Below are 23285 nucleotides of genomic sequence, written 5' to 3' on the forward strand. Positions count from 1 at the left end.
AGGGTGATTATCAGTTGGTGACTTCAATTCACCCAGCCGCAGGGCGGTTTCCGCAGGTGCCACACAAGGAAGGAAATTGAAGTAATTCATTCCTTCCACCTGCTCCCAAGGAAAAGCATATGCATATTTTTTAACCAAATACGGCCTGTCCTTGAAACCTATGCATATTTCTTATACTCGAATTGTGCTTTAAAGTTTTAAGAGCTGCTCTGAAAACCTAATATCGCATGCTCTAAATCTTTGAGCTGTTAGAAAACAGTAGTTAATACATTTTAAATAAAACAAAAATTAGATACAGAGCAGTGCAAATAATATGGTAACATTTGTGTAATAAATATGGTAACATTTGTGTAATAAAAATATATATTGAGGCCGGGTGTGGTGGCTCCTGCCTGTAATACTAACACTTTGGGAGACCGAGGTGGGCGGATTACTTGAGGTCAGGGGTTCGAGACCAGCCTGGCCCACATGGCGAAATTCCGTCTCTACTAAAAATACAAAAATTATCCGAACGTGGTGGTACGCGCCTATAATCCCAGCTACTCAAGAGGCTGAGGCAAGAGAATCGCTTGAACCTGGGAAGCGGAGGTTGCAGTGAGCCAAGATCATGCCACTACACTCCAGCCTGGGTAACAGAGCAAGACTGCATCCAAATAAATAAATAAATACTAAATACTATACAAGAAACTAGTAACAGTGACTACCCCTGGGAGAGCGAAGGTAGGAAAGGGCAAGAGGTTTCACAATTTGCCAGCTCTAATAAACATTTTTCAGTGATAGAAATGTCCTGTAGATTCATGTGGGTATTGCCTGCATGAAATGTGGCTACTGAAATCAAGGAACTGAATTTTTAACTTTATTAACTTTAATTAATTTAGTCACATATGGCTAGTGGCTACCATATTGGGGAGTGCAATTATACTACTGGAGCTTTTATTTTTTTTACTTTATGCAAATATTACCTTTAAAAGTCAAAACAGACTATGTTGTATTCCTAACAATACATATTATGAGTTGTGGCTTCAAGGAGTGTATTGTCTCTGTGTTATAGCCAATAGAAAGTAAACAACGGCCGGGCGTGGTGGCTTACCCCTGTAATCCCAGCACTTTGGGAGGCTGAGGAGGTTGAATCATGAGATCAGGAGATCGAGACCATCCTGGCTAACACGGTGAAACCCCGTCTCTACTAAAAATACAAAAAATTAGCCAGGCGTGGTGGCACGCACCTGTAGTCCCAGCTACTCAGGAGACTGAGGCAGGAGAATCACTTGAACCCAGGAGGCAAAGGTTGCAGTGAACCAAGATTGCACCACTGCACTCCAGCCTGGGCAACAGAGCAAGACTCTGTCTCAAAAAAAAAGTAAAGAAAGAAAGTAAATAACAATCATTGACACTTGGGTCTTGCTTGCTATGTGCCAGGTATTGTTCTAGGTGCTTTTCAGACATTAACTCTCTTCATCCTCCCAGCAACCTTATGAGGTAGGCACTATTATTAACCCCAGTTTTACAGAGCAAGTATGCACAGAATGATTAAGGCAGTAGCTAAGGTCACCTAGCCAAGAAGTGATAAACTGGGATGTTGTGCAGGCATTCAACTCAGCCAGTTGGCTCACTCTGTGCAGTTAACCACAACACTGTCTCTTATACAGGCAATTGTCCAAATCACAAAAATACCTACAAATTTCCATCAAGGGTGGAATACAAATAATATTGGGGAAAATCCATCTACAAAGATACATATTAATCCATAATCACTATTTCAAATAAAAATATCTCTGTGTTAATAGATTTAAAATAAATTTAGTTAATAAAAGGAAAAGAAGTGTGGATTTCTTTACGGGCAATCATTTGCCTAACATTACTCCTTTTGGTTTTCCAATGTCCCATACCTCTTATCTCCTATCTGCTAGCATTTTCACTGTCCTAGTTGAAGACAGGTTAGTCCATTCTCCCTACTTTCCATCCCAAAGTCTTTCTTAATATTTAAGATGTCAGCCACCTGGACATCTCTAAGTCCTCTAAATGTCTTTAAGTCTCCTTCAATAATGTTTCAGCATCACCTCACTAAGCATTGATGTGAGAAATGTAGTGCTTGTTCCAGGACTTCTGCAGATTAATCAGAGACTTATGCTCCTGAGTTAGCTCCACTAAGGAACACTCTTCCTTTTCCTACTGGTAATTTCTGAGAACTCACTGAATAAGATGATTACATGACCTCAACAGAGAGATATACATGAAAAGACACACTTAGATTCACTGCCCCATCCCTTAATTTCCTACTGAACATGAATATATCTGTAATAGACTCTTACTGAATGTTTGAAATTAATGAGGTGGAATTATCATTTAAAAAATTGATTGGAGGGGTTGGGCATGGTGGCTCATGCCTATAATCCCAGCACTTTAGGAGGCCGAGGCTGGCAGATCACCTGAGGTCAGGAGTTCAAGACCAGCCTGACCAATATGGAGAAATCCCATCTCCACTAAAAAATACAAAAAAATTAGCCAAGCGTGGTGGCGCATGCCTGTAATCCCAGCTACTCAGGAGGCTGTGGCAGGATAATTGCTTGAACCCGGGAGTCAGAGGTTGCAGTGAGCTGAGATAATGCCATTACATTCCAGCCTGGGCAACAAGAGCGAAACTCCGTCTCAAAAAAAAAAATTGATTGGATACTAATGTAAGTGTTCCCAGAGACCAAAGAAAAAGAAAAAAGTTGAATATTTCATGAGACTCTCACCCCAGTTTCTAGCCTTGGTTCCCAGTTTCAAAGTCAACCATTCTATTTTTCTTACACAACATACCTCAGGATCAGATGAGGTCATGATTTCCTTGCTCTTCAAACTATTATCACTTTTTCATCCTCTTCAGGATTTCATTGGGGCTGTGATCTTGTGATTTCCCATGACTCCCTCTTATTCACTGAAGATTTTACATCTGACTTAAAGACTTTATCTTCATCTCAATTCCTCTCATTATTCTGATCTCTTAGTTGTTTGACTGTCATGCCCAGTGACCTTTACTTCTTCCCCACTTCAGCCATCCACTTCTATAGTCACACCTTGGAACTTTTCTTCACCAGAAATTACCACATCCACAATCACAGTGCTAACACCTCACTCTCCTGCAACAACTTTCAGTTCTTCTGGCTCACTTGTAAAAATACCCGTTACAAATAATCCTTTGAGTTAATTGAGATGCCAGTCCACTGAACCACCATGATCTATTCATCACCTCCCTCTAGAATTCAGTTGCCATATTACCCAGCTTGGACTCAATAGTTTATCCTTACAATTACTCCCTTGAAAGTATTCTGACCTCCCATCTTCCTCTGCCTCTTTTGCACTTGCCTGGCAAAACCCCAACATGGGACTATACCCAACTTCCACCAGTTGGAGTAAGATATGGTGAGATCTTCAGCTTTTTAAAAGAGAAGCTGGGGCTGGGCGCGCTGGCTCACGCCTGTAATCCCACCAATTTGGGAGGCCAAGGAGGGTGGATCACCTGAGGTCAGGAGTTAGAGACCAGCCTGACCAACATGGAGAAACCCTGTCTCTACTAAAAATATAAAAATTAGCTGGGTGTGGTGTGTAGTGCCTATAATCCCGGCTACTTGCGAAGCTGAGGCAGGAGAATCCCTTGAACCTGGGAGGCAGAGGTTGTGGTGAGCTGAGATCGCACCATTGCACCCCAGCCTGGGCAACGAGAGCGAAACTCCGTCTCAAAAAAAAAAAAAAAAAAAGAAAAGAAAAAGAAAAGAAAAGAAAAGCTGGAAATCTAGATTTTTTATATGATATCTCCCTGTTTTAAAACTAAAATTAAGGGTTGGCACCATACTGCACTAAGTATGGATATGCCCTGAGGCAGAAACTACATTCTTTTAGTCTATTATCTCTGCTTTAAGGGTACTCCATTGCTCAAGACCGGCCTGACCAACATGGTGAAACCCCATCTCTACTAAAAATACAAAATTATCAGGGCATGGTGGCAAATGCCTGTAGTCCCAGCTACTCAGGAAGCTGAAGCAGGAGAATCGCTTGAACCTGGGAGGCAGAGGCTGCAGTGAGCCGAGATGCGCCATTGCACTCCAGCCTGGGCAACAACAGTGAGACTCCATCTCAAAATAAATAAATAAATAAATAAATAAATAAAAGTCAGGGGGGTACTCCATTGTTCTTTGAGTAAAATCAAAACTCCTCAGGTTCACACGCAAGGCCCTGCATGATCTAGACCCTGCCTGTCTCTCCAAGCTCATCTTTCCTACTCCCTACTTCATTCGTTATGCCTCAAACATACTGACCTTTTCTCTTTTCTTCACAATGCTAGATTCACCCCTGTCTGAAAGCCTTTACACTCACTGGTCCCTCAGCCAAGAATACCCTGATCCTTCTACCTTTATGTTTTCCCATAGCCCCTCACCACCACCACCATCACCAAGCTGCCTCATTATCCTTCATATCTCATTTTAAACATCATATCCACAAGAGGTGTTTTCTAGCACTCTCTCAAGTAAGTCTGCACCATCCATAACACAAATTTATAATTTTAGGATTGATATGCTTTTTTTCCCCCTTTCTCCCCCATTGTAGAACAGGGACTGTGTCTTTTTACTATGTCTCTCTGTCTATGACTTAATACCCAGTGTTGAGCATAGTTCCTGATACATAGGAGACTCTAATTAAGTATTAGCTGAATGAAAGAGATACTTTTCAATTATCTAAACTGCAAAATGTCTACCATCCTTCCTTCTCTTCTAAGATGAGTCTATTTCTGTCCTCATCCTCTTCCCTTCCATTCCCTTCCATTCTCTACAGCCATTAGAGAGCAGAGGTAGTAACTTGAATCCACACTAAGAATTAAAGAGTGCCAGTAGAGGTAACTAAACAGATAAATACAAAATACAGTATAAATGTTTTTGTTTATAGTTCTTTCCTTCTCCTATATGATCTAAAGGGCAACTGGAATAAAACCATAATCATAAAACTGTGTAGATGGGCTTATAATAAAGATATAATTTGAATGGCAATAAAAGCTCAAAGGATTGGGAGAGGGAACAGCTATATTGGAGCAAAGTTTTTGTATCTATTAAAATTAAGTTGATATTCATCTGAACTAGATTGTTTTAAGATAAGATGTTAATTGCAATCATTAGAGTAACCACTAAGAAAATAACTCACTCTATAATTACCAGAGTAACCACTAAGGAAATAACTCACAAAATTGTCATCACTACAGCAACCACTAAGAAAACAACTCACAAAACCACTAAGAAAAGGAAAAGAAGGCCAGGCTCGGTGGCTCACGCCTGTAATCCCAGCATTTTGGGAGGCCAAGGCAGATGGATCACGAGGTCAGGAGTTCAAGACCAGCCTGGCCAAGATAGTGGAACCCCATCTCTACTAAAAATGCAAAAATTAGCCAGGCCTGGTGGCGGGCACCTGTAATCCCAGCTACTTGGGAGGCTGAGGCAGAGAACCGAATTACTTGAACCCGGGAGGAAGAGGTTGCAGTGAGCGTAGATCACACCACTGCACTCCAGCCTGGGCAGCGGAGTGAGACTCCGTCTCGATAAAAAAAAAAAGGAAAAGAAATAGAAAGGTAATTAATTTGGCCTATTAGAAAATATCTTTTAACACAAAGGAAGGCAATAAGCCACAAACACTGTTCCCCTTGTCAGGGAGCAGAAGTTTATGATCCCTACGAATACTATCATTAACCTATCTTCAGCAACTCTATTTTTGCCTCACTGGGTATTTCTTATTCTCCTTCCTCTACTAACACATACATGGTATCTCTCCCATACAACCTTCTAAAAAACTATTGTAAAAATTGATTATATGAATTAGAATAACTCCTGTCACACTCAACTATACCAGAATCAAGGGACCAGGGGTAAAAAGCCCCAAGGCACAAAGCAGTTCCTCTAGGAACTGTCTGGCAGCCTCTCCTTAGCTTCTGAAACAACATATTATAACCTTAAGACTAATTTTACCTAATAGCTGCCAAAACAACCTGAGACTAAGTAATTGCAGTTTTTGACATTACTTTCAATGGCAATTACTTTTACCTACCGCCCTCACTCACCCATCAGAGCTTGCCAGCTCCCAAAAGACTTCGCCAGCACCTGTTAACTCTTTCAAAACATTTTATGTTACATTTCTCTTTCCCAATAAAACCTCAACATATTCCTTTTTTTTTTTTTGACATTCTGAAGACCATTCTGGTCTGTTCTTATGCCCCAAATTGCAATTCTATTTTTATCTATATTCCCGAATAAAAACTTTTGCTTAGAGATTCATTTCTATATTTTATTTTATGTTGACACTATAATTGGTCTAGTCATTGTCATCCCTATCAAGCAAAATTATCATGCCAGACCACCTAATGGGCTGCTAGCTGATCTATAAACTGGCTATCGTCTCTCAGGGGCTCACCCCTCCAGCACAATCAGCTTGGATCACTATGACAATGCCAAGTGGACAAGAACATGGCCACTTAATCTTTTTTTTTTTTTTTAGACCGCGTTTCGCTCTTGCTGCCCAAGCTGGAATGCAATGGTGCGATCTCAGCTCACTGCAACTTCCGCCTCCTGGGTTCAAGCGATTCTCCTGCCTCAGCCTCCTGAGTAGCTAAGATTACAGGCACGCCCCCACCACACCCGGCTAATTTTTTGTATTTTTAGTAGAAACAGGGTTTCACCATGTTAACCAGTTAGCTAGGCTGGTCTTGAACTCCTGACCTCAGATGATCCACCTGCCTCGGCCTCCCAAAGTGCTGGGATTACAGGTATGAGCCACCACTACAGGCCAATTTTAAGAAAAGATTAATCTTAATCTTAATCTTAAGAAAAAGTTAATCTTAAGAAAAAGTTAGAGTTGCTTTGCTCAACCTGGGGCTCTCCGCATGTCATTTGTCCTCAGAAGTGAGTGTGACACATATATAGAAGATACAACCTCCTCTGCAAGGCATTCCAGACAAAATTAATCAGTCTCCTTAGTTCTCTCATTGCCCTTTCTTTGCTCAGCAAATTATAAACCTCTAAAGGGTGAAGATATGTGAAGAAATTTATGTTCTTTGTACAATGTGCACTTTACAGAAAAGATAGTCAATAAATGTGTTGAATCAAAGTAAGATACAAAGATCTTCCCACCATGGCTTCGCAATGTGTTGAGATTATAGGTGTGAGCCACCAGGCCCAGCCTCTATTTCTTTAAGAGATAAATTGAGCCGGGCGTGGTGGCTCACGCCTGTAATCCCAGCACTTTGGGAGGCCAAGGCGGGCAGATCACAAGCTCAGGAGATCGAGACCATCCTGGCTAACACGGTGAAACCCCGTCTCTACTAAAAATACAAAAAATTAGCCGGGCATGGTGGCAGGCACCTGTAGTCCCAGCTACTTGGGAGGCTGAGGCAGGAAAATGGCACGAACCTCAGGAGGCAGAGGTTGCAGTGAGCCAAGATTGCGCCACCGGACTCCAGCCTGGGTGACAGAGTGAGACTCCATCTCAAAAAAAAAAGAAAAAAAGAGATAAATTGCAAGAAAAATAAAAAAGATAACAGGAGTACCTATAGATTATAAAACTCTTAGCACCAACCAAAACATCTGGATTATGATTCAAACATATACATGTTAATATACTTGTTAATATACATGCATAAATCGTGAGGAGACATCCAACAAACCAAATTGAGGGACATTTTTCAGGTTTCTTTTTTTTTTTTTTGAGACAGAGTCTTGCTCTGTCGCCCAGGCTGGAGTGCAGTGGCGTGATCTTGGCTCACTGCAGGCTCCGCCCCCCGGGGTTCATGCCATTCTCCTGCCTCAGCCTCCCGAGTAGCTGGGACTACAGGTGCCCGCCACCACGCCCGGCTAATTTTTTGTATTTTTAGTACAGACGGGGTTTCACCGTGTTAGCCAGGATGGTCTCGATCTCCTGACCTCGTGATCCGCACGCCTTGGCCTCCCAAAGTGCTGGGATTACAGGCGTGAGCCACCGCACCCGGCCTCATTTTTCAGGTTTCAAGAGCATCAAATACAAAGAATGACTGGGAAATTCCAGATTAAGGAAAACTAAAGAAACATAGAAACTAAATATAATTTGTAATCTTAGATTAGATTCTATACTTAGCCAGAATCTAATTGGGTCTATCATCAAAATTTGAATGAGGTTTGTAAATTAAATGATAAAAATGTGTGAATATGAATTTCCTAAATCTGGGGGTTGTACTGTGGTTACATAGGAGAGTGTTCTTGTTTTTTGAAAATGCACAGAGTATTAAGGGATAATTAAGATATTACAGGAGCCTCATTGGTGCAATGTATTCTGAATAATTGTGAAAAATAGTTCTGAAAAAATTATGTGTTTATATGTATGGCTAGATAGATAAAGACAAAAAGAGGATAAGGAATATGGGGTAAAATACAAAAATTAGGATATCCACATGTGGTCTTGATCCTATTTTTGCCATTTTACTATGTTTCTAAATTTTTGTTTGTTTGGAGACATGGTCTCACTCTGTTGGTCAGGCTGGAGTGCAGTGGTGCCATCATAGCTCACTGTAGTCGACCTCCTGGGCTCCAGTGATCCTCCTGCCTCCATTTCTCCAGTAGCTGGGGCTACAGGGGTGTGCCATCAAACCCGGCTAATTTTTTAATATTTTGTACAGACAATGTCCTGCCATGTTGCTCAGGCTGGTCTCAAATTCCTGGGCTCAAGGAATCTTCCCACATCGGCCTCCCAAAATGCTGGCATTATAGGTGTGAGCCATGGCACCTGGCCTCCACATATTTTTAATGGAAAACAATATAGAAAGGGAAGGTGGTTGGAGATATACTTGTTATTGAAGCTGAGTAATGGGTTATATAATATAGATTTTAAGTCAGGGCTGGCCTTTGCTCTTTCTTTGCCCCGGTAATCTCTAAACCCTCAGCATATCCTGCCTGATAAGAATGTCCGTTATCTTGGGAATTTGGATCACACAAACTCATTTACAGTGGAGGCTTTGAGTCTTGGGATATCAGTTTGACCTCCAGAGGAGCTAGAGACTGAGGTCAGCTGTATAGTCAGTCAAGCATGATGTCCCAATAAAAACTGTGGACACCAAAGCTTGGGGGAGCTTTCCTGGTTGGCACTGCTCCATGTGTCTTGTCATACATCATTGCTGGGAGGGGTCAGTGTTGTCCATGACTCTACAGGGAGAGGACAACTGGAATCTCCACCTTTAGAATCCTTCTGGCCTCTGCCCTATGCATAGATCAAGTTTCCAAATCAGTGCTAGATCCTTTGTAGATTTTAATCTGTATCCTTTCCCTGTAACCCACCATTACCATGAGTATAACAGCTTTAAGTGAGTTCTGAGTCGTTTTAACAAATTATCACACCTGAGGGTGGTCTTAGGCTCCCCTGAACTCTGCAGTTTGTGTCAAAAGTATTGGCGGTTTTGTGGACGGTTCTATTTAACTCTTCATGGGCTCATTGTTACTCTGTCTACTTTTATATGTTCAAATTTTTCCATAATAAAGTGTTAACGGGCCAGGCGCAGTGGCTCACACCTGTAATCCCAGCACTTTGGGAGGCCGAGGCAGGCAGATCACCTTAGGTCAGGAGTTCAAAACCAGCCTGGCCAACATGGTGGAACCCCCACCTTCACTAAAAATACAAAAATTAGCTGGGTGTGCTGGCAAGTGCCTGTAATCCCTGCTACTCAGCAGGCTGAGGCAGAAGAATCGCTTGAACCTGGGAGGCGGAGGTTGCAGTGAGCCAAGATCACGCCATTGCACTCCAGCCTGGGCGACAAGAGTGAAACTCTGTCTCAAAAAAAAAAAAAAGTTAACAAATAATTTTTAAAAAATATTCCTTATCCTACAGAAGTCAATTCAAAACACAATATTGTAGCTCAGTGGTATTCTTACTGATATGAATGAGATTGGTATATTAGACTCACTTGTCAAGTTTTATTTTGTTCTCCAAAATTACATGTCCAAATAATGTGCATATGTGTGTGGATGCACACATGCATATATATGTGTTAAGGGCATCAAATACAAAGGACGACTTGGAAACTGTTCTAGAGAGAAGTTATCTGAAGTAACTCTTACACCCTAATATGTTTTCTTGAGTGGTAAACTGACAGTGAAACAGCTAGTCCTTCAGGGATTACAAATAATTAGGTATGCTTTCAGGAGTGAATGTCTTATCTTGTCTCATCACCACAGAAATACCTTTGAGATCAATTGTTCTAGAATCTCTTGCTCCCATACTCCCGGCCTCAAGTGATCCACCCGCCTTGGCTTCCCAAAGTGCTGGGATTATAGGCATGAGCCATCTCGCCCAGCCCCCTTGTGCCATATCTAGAGGGCCAAGTACTATGGCTAAATCTTTTTAACACTAAGACTTCCCTCTTAGAAATTTTTTTTTTTTTTTTTTTGATATGGAGTTTCGCGGTTTGTTGCCCAGGTTGGAGTGCAATGGCGTGATCTCAACTCACTGCAATCTCCGCCTCCCGGGTTCAAGTGATTCTCCCGCCTCAGCTTCCTGAGTAGCTGAGATCATAGACATGCACCAACACGTCTGGCTAATTTTTTTGTATTTTTAGTAGAGATGGGGTTTCTCCATGTTGGTCAGGCTGATCTCGAACTTCTGACCTCAGGTGATCTGCCCACTTGGCCTCCCAAAGTGCTGGGATTACAGGCGTGAGCCACCATGCCCAGCTCCCTCTTGAAAATTCTAAGAATTGCTGGAAAAGGATCAGAAAACTAGGCTGACTAGTTCTACCTCCAGATCTCCAGATTATACTACCTAAACTCTAAACTCAGGCTTGATTCCTTTCCAGTTGATTCCTTCCCACTTATCCGTATCTCAAACCTCTTCTGTCCTTTCAGTTGAATCTTATCCTTCAGTTTCTTTCTGACCTTATATTTACTTATATCAAAATACCTACCCAATTTTTTTTTTTAGATGAAGTCTTCCTCTGTCGCCAGGCTGGAGTACAGTGGCACAATCTCGGTTCATAGCAACCTCTGCCTCCTGGATTCAAGCAATTCTCCTGCTTCAGCCTCCTGATTAGCTGGGATTACAGGTGCGAACCACCACACCCAGCTAATTTTTTGTATTTTTAGACGGGGTTTCGTCACGTTGGCCAGGCTGGTCTCAAAGTCCTAACCTCAGGTGATACGCCTGCCTCAGCCACCCAAAGTGCTGGGATTACAAGTGTGAGCCAGCCACTGTGCCCCTCCCCTACCCCAAATTAATTTCAACCTCTTTCCCCTCTCCATCAACATTTTCTTACACGTCCTCGCGTATTCTCCCCATCTCCAGGTTCAGAGTATATGTCTCATTTGGTTAAAATTCTTATCCTTGACAAGCAATTATCTTCAATAAAAGGCTACTTTTAAAAGTATTTCAGCTGGGCGCAGTGTAATCCTAGCACTTTGGGAGCCGAGACGGGTGGATCACTTGAGGTCAGGAGTTAGAGACCAGTCTGGCCAACACGGCGAAACCCTGTCTCTAGTAAAAATACAAAAATTAGCCAAAAATCGCTTGATCCCGGGAGGCAGAGGTTGCAGCAAGCCGAGATTATGCCACTGCACTCCAGAATGGGCAACAGAGTGAGACTCTGTCACACACACACACACACACAAAAAAGTATTTCAAATATAGGATGCGCCATGAACCAAAGGATATAAACTGGAAACTGGAGTATTAGTCCAAGAATTAGAGCTCCAACTATCCCATAAGGAACTGTCATTATTTGAGAATTTTAATTGCACAAATGGTTCAGAATAGAATAATGTTGAGCTATGAGGTGTAATGAGTGAGATGGTTATGGGAGCACAGCATTAGTGATTTAGTGGTACAAGTGTGAACCTTAGTTGGAATCTGATTCTGTTAAGCAGTCTGACCTTGAACAAATCACATACTTTCTCCACACCTTTGTTCTTGTGTAAAATAGAAATTACAATAATACTTACCTTTTGGATTATGAATCCTCAAGATTAAAAGATAATTTATGTGAAGAGTGTAGAACAGTGTCTGGAATGAAGAAAGTACTAAATAAGTGTTGGCTGTTACCGTTATTAATATTTTAGGAACCTGTAATGATCTTGACACTGGATTGCTGTGGTTTTGGCAACTGTCAAAGGAAGAGCCTTTCTTTTTATTTTATTTTATTTTTTATTTTATTATTATTATACTTTAAGTTTTAGGGTACATGTGCACAATGTGCAGGTTAGTTACATATGTATACATGTGACATGCTGGTGTGCTGCACCCGAACTCAAACAAATTTACAAGAAAAAAACAAACCCCATCAAAAAGTGGGCAAAGGACATGAACAGACACTTCTCAAAAGAAGACATTTATGCAGCCAAAAAACACATGAAAAAATGCTCATCATCACTGGCTATCAGAGAAATGCAAATCAAAACCACAATAAGATACCATCTCACACCAGTTAGAATGGCAATCATTAAAAAGTCAGGAAACAACAGGTGCTAGAGAGGATGTGGAGAAATAGGAACACTTTTACACTGTTGGTGGGACTGTAAACTAGTTCAACCATTGTGGAAGTCAGTGTGGCGATTCCTCAGGGATCTAGAACTAGAAATACCATTTGACCCAGCCATCCCATTACTGGGTATATACCCAAAAGACTATAAATCATGCTGCTATAAAGACACAGGCACACGTATGTTTATTGTGGCACTATTCACAATAGCAAAGACTTGGAACCAACCCAAATGTCCAACAATGATAGACTGGATTAAGAAAATGTGGCACATATACACCATGGAATACTATGCAGCCATCAAAAATGATGAGTTCATGTCTTTTGTAGGGACATGGATGAAATTGGAAATCATCATGCTCAGTAAACTATCACAAGAACAAAAAACCAAACACCGCATCTTCTCACTCATAGGTGGGAATTGAACAATGAGAACATATGGACACAGGAAGGGGAACATCACACTCTGGGGACTGTTGTGGGGTGGGGGGAGGTGGGAGGGATAGCTTTAGGAGATATACCTAATGCTAAATGAAGAGCCTTTCTTAGTTGTCTTCCACAGTTTATTTTTAATTAAAAAATTTTTTTGGAGACAGAGGCTTGCTCTGTTACCCAGGCTGGAGTGCAGTGGCGTGATCTTGGCTCACTAAAGCCTCTGACTCCCGAGTTCAAGTGATTCTCGTGCCTCAGCCTCCTAAGTAGCTGGGACTACAGGCACGCACCACCTCACCCAGCTAATTTTTTGTATTTTGGTAGAGATGAGGTTTCACCATATTGCCCAGGCTGGTCTTGAACTCCTGACCTCAGGTAATCACCTGCCTCGGCCTCCCAGAGTGCCAGGATTACAGGCATGAGCCACCATGACCAGCCTATAGTTTAAATAAACAGTTTAAGTTGTGGTGCTGTGGATAAGAGAGTGATTAAAAGCCCACCACTAATTTTAGAAGAGGAATGCCTTTAGGACATTGTCTTGAATTTGGGGGTAAGTATACAGTGATTCTCAAATCTGGAGTTCTCTACTTACTGCATTGGGATATAGAATGTACAATGGACAGAGTGTGTTGAAATGTGTGACTACATCATGATGATTGGTTTTAACACTGAAGGGTAACAATTGTTCTAAAGAAAGGAGTTCATATTTTCTGACTGCATTTGAAAAGAACTCTTTAATACCTGTCATAAGTCAGAAGAACCGAGAGTATAGAAGAACCATTGGAAGGCACAATTCTAGATTGAAAGGGAATCAGCATCTCAGAAAGTAATATTGACCATGAGGAATAGGAGTTTATATAACAAAACTCTTAACTTTCAATCTTATTTCCATCAGGACTGAAGTAATGAGTATACCTTTTAATTTTTTTACAGTAATAATTTGTTAAATTTTTTAAAAGGATACTATTATCTTCACACAGTCTTCTCTAGAATTTTGCCCTACAAATTGCCCCTTTCTCTTTTGCATTCTTACTGGCTTTATTTCCTTGGCTCACTACCTTGGTTCATTCAAGAGAATGCTCAAATTTCAACTTCTTAGAAATAAAGTATTTTGAAACAAGCCCCTATTCCTACCCATACTACCATCTTCTAAATACTATCATCTTTTAATTAACATGGAAAGCTACTCCACCGACATTTCCTACAATCAACTACACTCAAAAGCTCATGCTTCCTAGAGGCAATCTATTGTCCTTATAATTCACCTTTACACTCTCTAGAATCCATTCCTTTTCCTTTTCTAATGCTACCATTCTAGTTTAGTCTCTGTTTACTATACAGACCTTCTGCTGGGCGCGGTGGGTCACGCCTGTAATCCCAGCACTTTGGGAGGCCAAGGCGGGTGGATCACAAGGTCAGGAGATTGAGACCATCCTGGCTAACACGGTGAAACCCCGTCTCTACTAAAAATATAAAAAATTAGCCAGGCATGGTGGCGGGTGCCTGTAGTCCCAGCTACTCAGGAGGCTGAGGCAGGAGAATGGCGTGAAGCCAGGAGGCAGAGGTGCAGTGAGCTGAGATTGCGCCACTGCACTCTAGCCTGGGCGACAGAATGAGACTCCGTCTCAAAAAAAAAAAAAAAAAAAACCTTCTAACCTTACCTCCAATTTCATTTTATTAGAAATTGGCAGTGGAAGAAGTCATCATTAAAAATCAATGCTTATAAACCAAAAAATTTACAAGCTTTTGCATACTTTGGCAATATATAGATGATGACCCATGGACCAATTTCTCAGTGCAAGGCAGTATTTGATCAGCAATTATAAAAAATTGAGTTAGAACTAGAAATAAATGAATTTAAGAAGTAAAAATCTGACTTTTTCTTTGATCTTAAGTTAATAACTTAATAAAAATGTTCAAAAACCTGTAAAAGTGTTAATTTGAAATAGTTTCATTTCATTAAAAAAAAAAAAAACCACCACCAGCCCAGAGTGTTTCTTTCTGCTTTTGTAATAATTTACATTTCCTGACTTGCAGGGTATGATTTCTTCCAATTTTTGCATTAACTCACAGATTGCTACTAAAATAAAATTTTCTCTACTCATAGAAGTGGACTTTTTAAAAATTATCACCTTAACTTGAATTATTTGGATAATTTGCCTCATTTAGACTAGGAGAAAGCATCCAAGTTTTTAATTATCACAGGCCTCCTGACCATAATGTAATGAAAAAGTATGAGTTAACTAGAATACAACTTCAATAAACATCAGATAAAATGTCTATAATTTGTATTGTGCTGAAAGTAGACACGAAGTCTCTGGAGCAGGAAGAGACTTAATTATTATTACTTAAATTCTCTTTGGGAAGGATCTTACCCTTTGGAATATAAATGCATATCTCTAGGGAGAAGACAAGACTAGTGTCTCCGTAACTACAACAACCAGAGAAGTCTTCACGGTCCCAGGTCTCATCGCCCCTTGAAATGAGCATACTGGAGAAATAAATATCTCTGTGTAATGGAATGAACTGTGCTCCTCAAAATTTATATGTTAAAGCCCTAAACACCCAATTACTGTATTTGGAATTAGGATCTTTCAGGGGATAATCAAGGCTAAGTGAGGTCATAAGGGTAGGCCCCTAAGCCCACAGGACTAGAGGAAATATCAAAGATGAATGCACACAGAGGAAGGGTTATGTGAGGACACAGCGACAAAGTGGCTGTTTCCAAATGAAGAAGAGAGGCTTCAGGCTGGGTAGAGTGGCTCATGCCTGTAATCCTAGCACTTTGGGAGGCCAAGACAGGAGGATCATTTGAAGTCAGGAGTTCAAGCCCAGCCTGGCCAACAAGGTGAAACTCCGTCTCTACTAAAAATACAAAATTAGCTGGGTGTGGTGGCCGGCATCTATAATCCCAGTTACCTGGGAGGCTGAGGTAGGAGAATTGCTTGAACTTGGGAGGCAGAGGTTACAGTGAGCCGAGATCAAGCCACTGCACTCCAGCTTGGGCAACAGAGTGAGACTATGTCTCAAAAAAAAAAAAAAAAAAAAAAAAGAAATTCTTCAAAATTGTAAACATCAAAGAAGCCCATACCCAAACACAACTGCTTTAAAACTAACAGATTTTGTAATAAAAGTTCCCAGTAAAATTCTTTTTTTTTTTTCTTTTTTGAGATGGAGTTTCGCTTTTGATGCCCAGGCTGGAGTGCAGTGGTGTAATCTCAGCTCACTGCAACCTCCACCTCCCAGATTCAAACGATTCTCCTGCCTCAGCCTCTCAAGTAGCAGGGATTATAGGCGCCTGCCAAAACTCCTAGCTAATTTTTATATTTTTAGTAGAGACAGGGTTTCACCATGTTGACCAGGCTCATCTCAAACTCTTGACCTCAGGTGATCCACCCGCCTTGACCTCCCACAGTACTGGGATTACAGGCGTGAACCACTGCACCTGGCCGAAATTCTTAATAATTCCAAATAAAGAAAAAGCGCCATGCTTCTACCTGCTCTCCTCTTTGCCCAGACTTTTTTTTTTTTTTTTTTGAGACAAGGTTTCACCATGTTTGTCAGGTTGGTCTTGAAATCCTGACCTCGTGATCCACCCACCTCGGCCTCCCAAAGTGCTGGGATTACAGGCATGAGCCACCTCGCCTGGCCCCTTATCTTTTATTAATAGTCTGGGTGGTGGCTCATGCCTGTAATCCCTGAACTTTGGGAGGCCGAGGCAGGTGGATCACCTGAAGTCAGGAGTTGGAGACCAGCCTGGCCAACATGATGAAACCCCATCTCTACTAAAAGTACAAAAAATTAGCCGGGTGTGGTGGCACCCACCTGCAATCCCAGCTACTCCAGAGGCTGGGGCAGGAGAATCGCTTGAACCCGGGAGCTGGAGGTTGCAGTGAGCCAAGATCGTGCCATTGCACTCCAGCCTGAGTGACAAGAGTGAGACTTTGTCTCAAAAAAAAAAAAAAAAAAGATAACAACAATTAACTGAAAAAATAATTGAGGATGGCTTCATAAATAAAGAAAACAAAAGATTTGTTAGTAAGTGTAAGTTACTTGAAACTACTGCCGTTGGTTCTAATTATGCCAATCTACTGTAATTTTAACATAACTAATTTGAAAGTAAATTTAGCTACTACTTAATAAAAATGAAAACAAGCTATTTCATTAATGTTTTATTTTTTAGAGAATCACTTTAAGCAATTAGATAACTATTTATCTAAAACACTGGATAATTTATTTCAAATATATTCCAAATACTTAAACACTGCATAAATATTAAGGTTTAACACACATCTTTTAATAAATTAACCAAATATAACTAACAGTTCAGATATACTCAAAACATACCATACAAAACTATCAAGGCTAATGCTAGATATTCCAAAAGTGGTAACAGAAATAATTGTGTGCTGTGTATCTCTAATTCAAACCCGGACATAGGCACAATAATTTCATAAAGATCTCAACAATGACAGCTGTCAACATTGAGTATTTTTTCCAATTTTACACTAATTCTTGCAAAGGCAATATCTGGGGATGACAACAGTTATAGACTCACTAATATAATTTGACAGTGGTAATTTATCAATTTACCAAATATGCCACTTCCTTTTTTTTTTTTTTTGAGACAGAGTTTCGCTCTTGCACCCAGGCTGGAGTGCGATGGTGAGATCTCGGCTCACCGCAACCCCCGGCAGCGATTCTCCTGCCTCAGCCTCCCGAGTAGATGGGATTACAGACATGGGCCACCACACCTGGCTAATTTTGTATTTTTAGTAGAGATGGGGTTTCTCCATGTGGGTCAGGCTGGTCTTCAACTCCTGACCTCAGGTGATCCGCCTGCCTTGGCCTCCCAAAGTGCTGGGATTACAGACGTGAGTCACCGCACCCTGCCGCTTTTTTTTTTTTTTTTAATTGAGACTGAGTCTCACTCTATTGCCCAGGCTGGAGAATAGTAGCACAGTCTCAGCTCACTGCAACTTCCCTCTGCCAGGTTCAACTGATTCTCCTGCCTCAGCCTCCCAAGTAGCTGGGATTACAGGTGCCCACCACCATGCCCAGCTAATTTCTGTATTTATAGTAGAGACAGGGTTTCACCATGTTGGCCAGGCTGGTCTCAAACTCCTGACCTCAAGCGATTCTCCTGCCTAAGCCTCCCAAACTAATGGGACTACAGGTGTGAGCCAACACGCCTGGTTCAAATATGCCACTTTCTTAAATATCAAATTTTTTTCCAATCTTATATTTCTCTAATTTTATAGGGGCAGGTGATAAAAAAATTTCAATTTCACTAACTCTTGACTATAAAATTAAACTTTTCCAACATTTAAGATCATTTCAAGGAAAATAAGAATAGGCTTTATATATTTATATTAGTGACTGATTAATTGTAGCTGACTAGGGTATTCAATTTTAGAAATTTAAGATAATTCCCGCCAGGTGCAGTGGCTCACACCTGCAATCCCAACACTTTGGGAGGCGAGGCGGGCAGATCACGAGGTCAGGAATTTGAGACCAGCCTGACCAACATGGTGAAACTCCATCTATACTATACAAAAAAATTAGCCAGGCGTGGTGGCAGGCACCTGTAATCCCAGCTAATGGAGAGGCTGAGGCAGGAGAATCACTTGAACCCAGCAGGCGGAGGTTGCAGGGAGTAATGCCACTGCACTCCAGCCTAGGCGACAGAGCAAGACATCATCTCAAAAAAAAAAAAAATAGAAATTTAAGATAATTCCCTAAGGATTGTACCTGTACCTTGTGCATTTCAGTCATGCCATTTAATCATTATTCTTCACATAAAATTGTTATAAAGTTATATTGTCTATATTGACAATAAAAATACTATTAAACTGTAGCAACCTTTTTCTAAATGATTCGACTTCTTGTGAGCTATGCAAATTAATATTGCTGATATTTAAATATGATCTCTTTCATTATACATTTGGGCAAAATTTTTTTAGAGTAAAAGTGATTAGTCATAGAACTTTCTTTCTTTTTCTTTCCTTTTTAATTAAAAATAGAGATGCGGTCTCCCTGGTCTCGAACTCCTGAGCTCAAGCAATACTCCTACCTTGGCATCCCAAAGTGTTGGGATTAAAGGTATGAGCCACTACACCCAGCCCATAGACTTTCCACTTACTATATAAAGTCTTTTTCTCCTATAAAATATCCATTCTCCTTCCCCAAAATAAACAAGGCTCCTTAAAGGCAATCTTTAAATCCATAGTCAAATAAAAGTTTTTATTCACTTAAGCAGGAGGGAATGAGTTCAGTACATTAATTAGTCTGCCCTGCTATAAGACCTGCCTCTTCCAAAACATAATTCCAGTAAGGAAAATAAGCTATCCATGCTGACTCTACCTTGCTAACAAATTGGGGTAGTAACATGAAGACTCTAATAGTGGTCTGACTGGTAGAAAATGAAAGAGCTCTCAGTCCCAAACCAAATGGTGATTACATAAAAAATTTGGCATTGTCAAATCAGGCAGATACAATCTAAAGTAAAAAGAGCCAGGAGCAGTGGCTCACGCCTGTAATCCCAGCACTTTAGGAGGCCAAGGCGGGAAGATCACCTAAGGTCAGGAGTTTGAGATCAGCCTGGCCAACATGGCAAAACCTCATCTCTACCAAAAATACAAAAATAAGCCGGGTGTAGTAGTGCACATCTGTAGTCCCAGTTACTTGGGAGGCTGAGGCAGGAGAATTGCTTGAACCTGGGAGGTGGAGGTTGCAGTGAGCAGCTTGGGCAACAGAGCCAGACTCCATCTCAAAAAAATAATAAAATAAAATAAAGTAAAAAGAACATGGTCTGCAGTAGGTGTTTTTGTTTTGTTTTTGTTTGTTTGTTTTTGAGACGGAGTCTCGCTGTCACCCAGGCTGAAGTGCAGTGGTGCAATCTCAGCTCACTGCAACCTCCGCCTTCCGGGCTCAAGCAATTCTCCTGCCTCAGCCTCCCTAGCAGCTGGGATTACAGTCGTGTGCCACCCTACGCCCGGCTAATTTTTGTATTTTTAGTAGAGACAGCATTTCACCATGCTGGCCAGGCTGGTCTCAAACTCCTGACCTCAAGTGATCCGCCGACCTTGGCCTCCCAAAGTGTTGGGATTACAGGTCTGAGCCACCATGCCCAGCCTGCAATAGGTATTCAAAATCCTCCCTAAGAGAAAATAATTGTGCCTCGCTATCTACCAAAGACATTGGTTAATAAAAAGTCTCAGCAGTTACAATGTACAGTATCACCTTCCCTTCTGTAACCAAAATGCTTCCTATTAAAATATATGAATGCTAGTTATCAGATTATTTTAAAAGTTTATTTTCTTTCTCTAATAATAAGGTAAAATACATTTTGGAAATCTGCATGGAATGTTCCCAACAAGTTATTTCATTTTAACAGGGTCTATGATATACAGCTTTAGTCATTCTTTCAATTACTTGGAAACACAGGATTCTCCAAAATACAAAAATAAAATTTTCAGCTTTTATATCAAATAATGGTCTCAACCATTTAATACAAAGCAACATACTTTCTCGGGTTTCTGTTAATAAGGCAAAATAAAAGTCACTCAGAAAAAAAAGGTTAAATGATGAAGATTTCTCTTTTGTAGGATATAATTCACCCTTATGGTTTCTCTTCTACCATTAATGTCTTATCTACTCTAATTCCTTCAAAGTTTCAAGTTCAATACAGTACAACATATGCAGAGATTTTATAGTTTTTATCATAGATTTTTTTTTCAACATTGTTTTCAGGATGCTTTAAACACTTTCACAACTATTACCTCAGATTTGTGATTATGGCTTATAGTACAGTCCACTTTCAAAACCATGATTTTTCGATCATAGCCCATCCAAGATTTTACTCTGTTCAGAAAAAGAAAAAAAATTACATATCCAGAGTTTCACAAGCAATTCAGGGGTTTCCCACAGACACCTAGATAAAAAACCTTGCAATAAAGCGGTGAAATCCAACAATTACTTTAGATTTCAAAGGTTTAATATTTTTAAAAATTGAGAAATCTATTTAAGGTGTTGAATAAACTTTTTATGACTTATCAGGCAAAATTAAAATATTTATCATGGGCAGGGCACAGTGGCTTATGCCTGTAATCCCAGCATTTTGAGAGGTCAAGGCTGGACGACTGCTTGAAGCTATGAGATTGGGACTAGCCTGGAAAATATAGTGGACCCCACCTCTATAAAAAATTATTATTTTTTTTTATTAGCTGGGCATAGTGGTGTGTGCCTGTAGTCCTAGCTACCAGAGAGGCTGAGGTGGAAAGATCCTTTTTTGTTGTTGAGACAGGGTCTCGCTCTGTCACCCAGACAGGGAGTGCAGTAGCACAATCACTGCTTACTGAAGCCTTGACCTCCTGGGTTCAAGTAACCCTCCCGCCTCAGCTTCCCAAGTAGCTGGGACTACTGGTGTGTACCACCATGCCTGGATAATTAAAAAAAAAAAAAAGTCATAAAGATGGGTTCTTATTATATTGACCAGGTTGGTCTTGAACTCTTGACCTCAAGTGATCCTCCTGCCTTGGCCTCCTAAAGTGTTGTGATTACAGGTGTGAGCCACAGCACCCAGCCTAAAGAAGATCCCTTGAGCCTAGGAGTTTGAGGCTGCAGTGAGCTATGATTGCATCACTGTACTCCAGCTTGGGCAAAAGTGAGACCATGTCTCTAAAAAAAAATAATAAAATAAAATAAAGTATTTACAATGGAAGGAATCTGTGGTGTTACTTTTAGGTAATCTCAGAAGAACTTTTCAAACTCAGATGTATATATGCGGCAACCAACGTGCAAATGGAGATACTGACAGAGAGAGAGAAAAATGTTCAATCTAATATTAGCCAGTAAACATATGATGCATTTACTGGAGGAGTTAAAAGTCCATACTTGAAGGTACTGTTTAATTTATCAGGATCAATCAATCAAGAAAAACACCCACACATAAAAACAGGGTGGTATTTTTTAGTACTACTGATTTATAATAAACAGATCCTCAGATTTAGGTAGATCATTTTAAAATGCCATTAGTGATCAATGTATGCAACAAAGTTGCACATAGCTATTAACAAGTTATTTTGGCATGCATTACGAACATGTATTCAAATTAACTATAATTTTTTGTGTTTATTTCTAGAGCAAATTAATTAATGGCTTTCACCTTAAAGGCTTAAAATGTTTTAAAACCTCAAGTCATTAAAGATGTACTGACATTAAAACTATGTTGGAAGGCTGGGCGCAGTGGCTCATGCCTGTAATCCCAGCACTTTGGGAGGCTGAGGTGGATGGATCACTTGAAGTCAGGAGTTTGAGACCAGCCTGGCCAACATGGTGAAACCCCATCTCTACTAAAAATACAAAAATTAGCCAGGTGTGGTGGTGTGCGCCTGTAGTCCCAGCTACTCAGGGGACTGAGGCAGGAGAATCGCTTGAACTCAGGAGGCGGAGGTTGCAGTGAGCTGAGATTGCACCACTGTACTCCAGCGTGGGTGACAAAGCGAGACTCTGTCTCAATAAAAAAAAAAAACAAAAAAAAAAACTATGTTTGAAAGTATATATGATTTGTAATAATATACACGGGAAGAAATAAAAGGTTATTATGGCAATCTGAGTTTCTTAATCCAAAAATTAAAAATCAAAACACATTTCATATGTAAGAGTTAAGTGGGTTTTTTTCTTTATTCAAGTAATCATTTAGACTATAACACATGATAATGGACAACCATGTGACAAAGTACTGTAGTGTATGGTTTGGTGTAGCCTCCTTGCCTCTAGGATGGGATTTTTTCCAGGTGATTCTTCAGGATCTGACATCAATGCCCAACACAGGCTTTCCAATGCCAATGCATGAGTTCTAGAGGTCACTGCCCCATCTTTCTTCAGGTGCTGTGTGCCATTTTCTCCCACCCATTTTATCCTCCATTACTTATAAAAACCCCACTCTAAAATTCAACCTATGTTATAAAATTAACAAAATCAGGAGTTAGTACACATTTTTCCACAATGATAAAATTAAGACTCATAATGTACTATCTTGTTTCCTCTAACTTTTGAAAGATTTATATAATCTCTAAAGAGTCAGGGTAATACATAACACAAAACATGCAAAGAACCTTATCACTGGGTGTATGTAATATGCTGGGAATTGCTAAAGTACTCAAAAGCTTAATTTTCTTGGAATAGCAACTGTCCACTGAAAACTACAGTATTCAAACAAAAGGTTATGTGTTAATACATGAAAATACAGTACCTGATTTGGCATAAATTGTGAGATCTTTTTCACTAGTAAAGTGCTTAATTAAGAAACATTTTTCCATTATTAGATTTAATGTGTCAAAGGCAC

General features: G+C 40.4%; 2 protein-coding genes across 2 annotated transcripts in view; both read right to left on the bottom strand.

Annotated features, from left to right (window-relative positions):
- C2H3orf33 (chromosome 2 C3orf33 homolog) overlaps window positions 1-20795 on the bottom strand; it is a 71004-nt gene extending 50209 nt beyond the window's left edge. The window contains exon 1 of the mRNA XM_054479524.2: window positions 20719-20795. Within this exon, the coding sequence (XP_054335499.1) occupies window positions 20719-20787 (69 nt within the window). The 5' untranslated portion in view covers window positions 20788-20795. The remainder of the gene's footprint in view (window positions 1-20718) is intronic.
- SLC33A1 (solute carrier family 33 member 1) overlaps window positions 20234-23285 on the bottom strand; it is a 30784-nt gene continuing 27732 nt past the window's right edge. The window contains exon 7 of the mRNA XM_054479521.2: window positions 20234-20800. The gene's annotated coding sequence lies outside the window, so the exon portion shown is untranslated. The remainder of the gene's footprint in view (window positions 20801-23285) is intronic.

Source organism: Pongo pygmaeus, chromosome 2 (genome assembly GCF_028885625.2).
Source record: "Pongo pygmaeus isolate AG05252 chromosome 2, NHGRI_mPonPyg2-v2.0_pri, whole genome shotgun sequence".
NCBI classification, from domain to species: domain Eukaryota; kingdom Metazoa; phylum Chordata; class Mammalia; order Primates; family Hominidae; genus Pongo; species Pongo pygmaeus.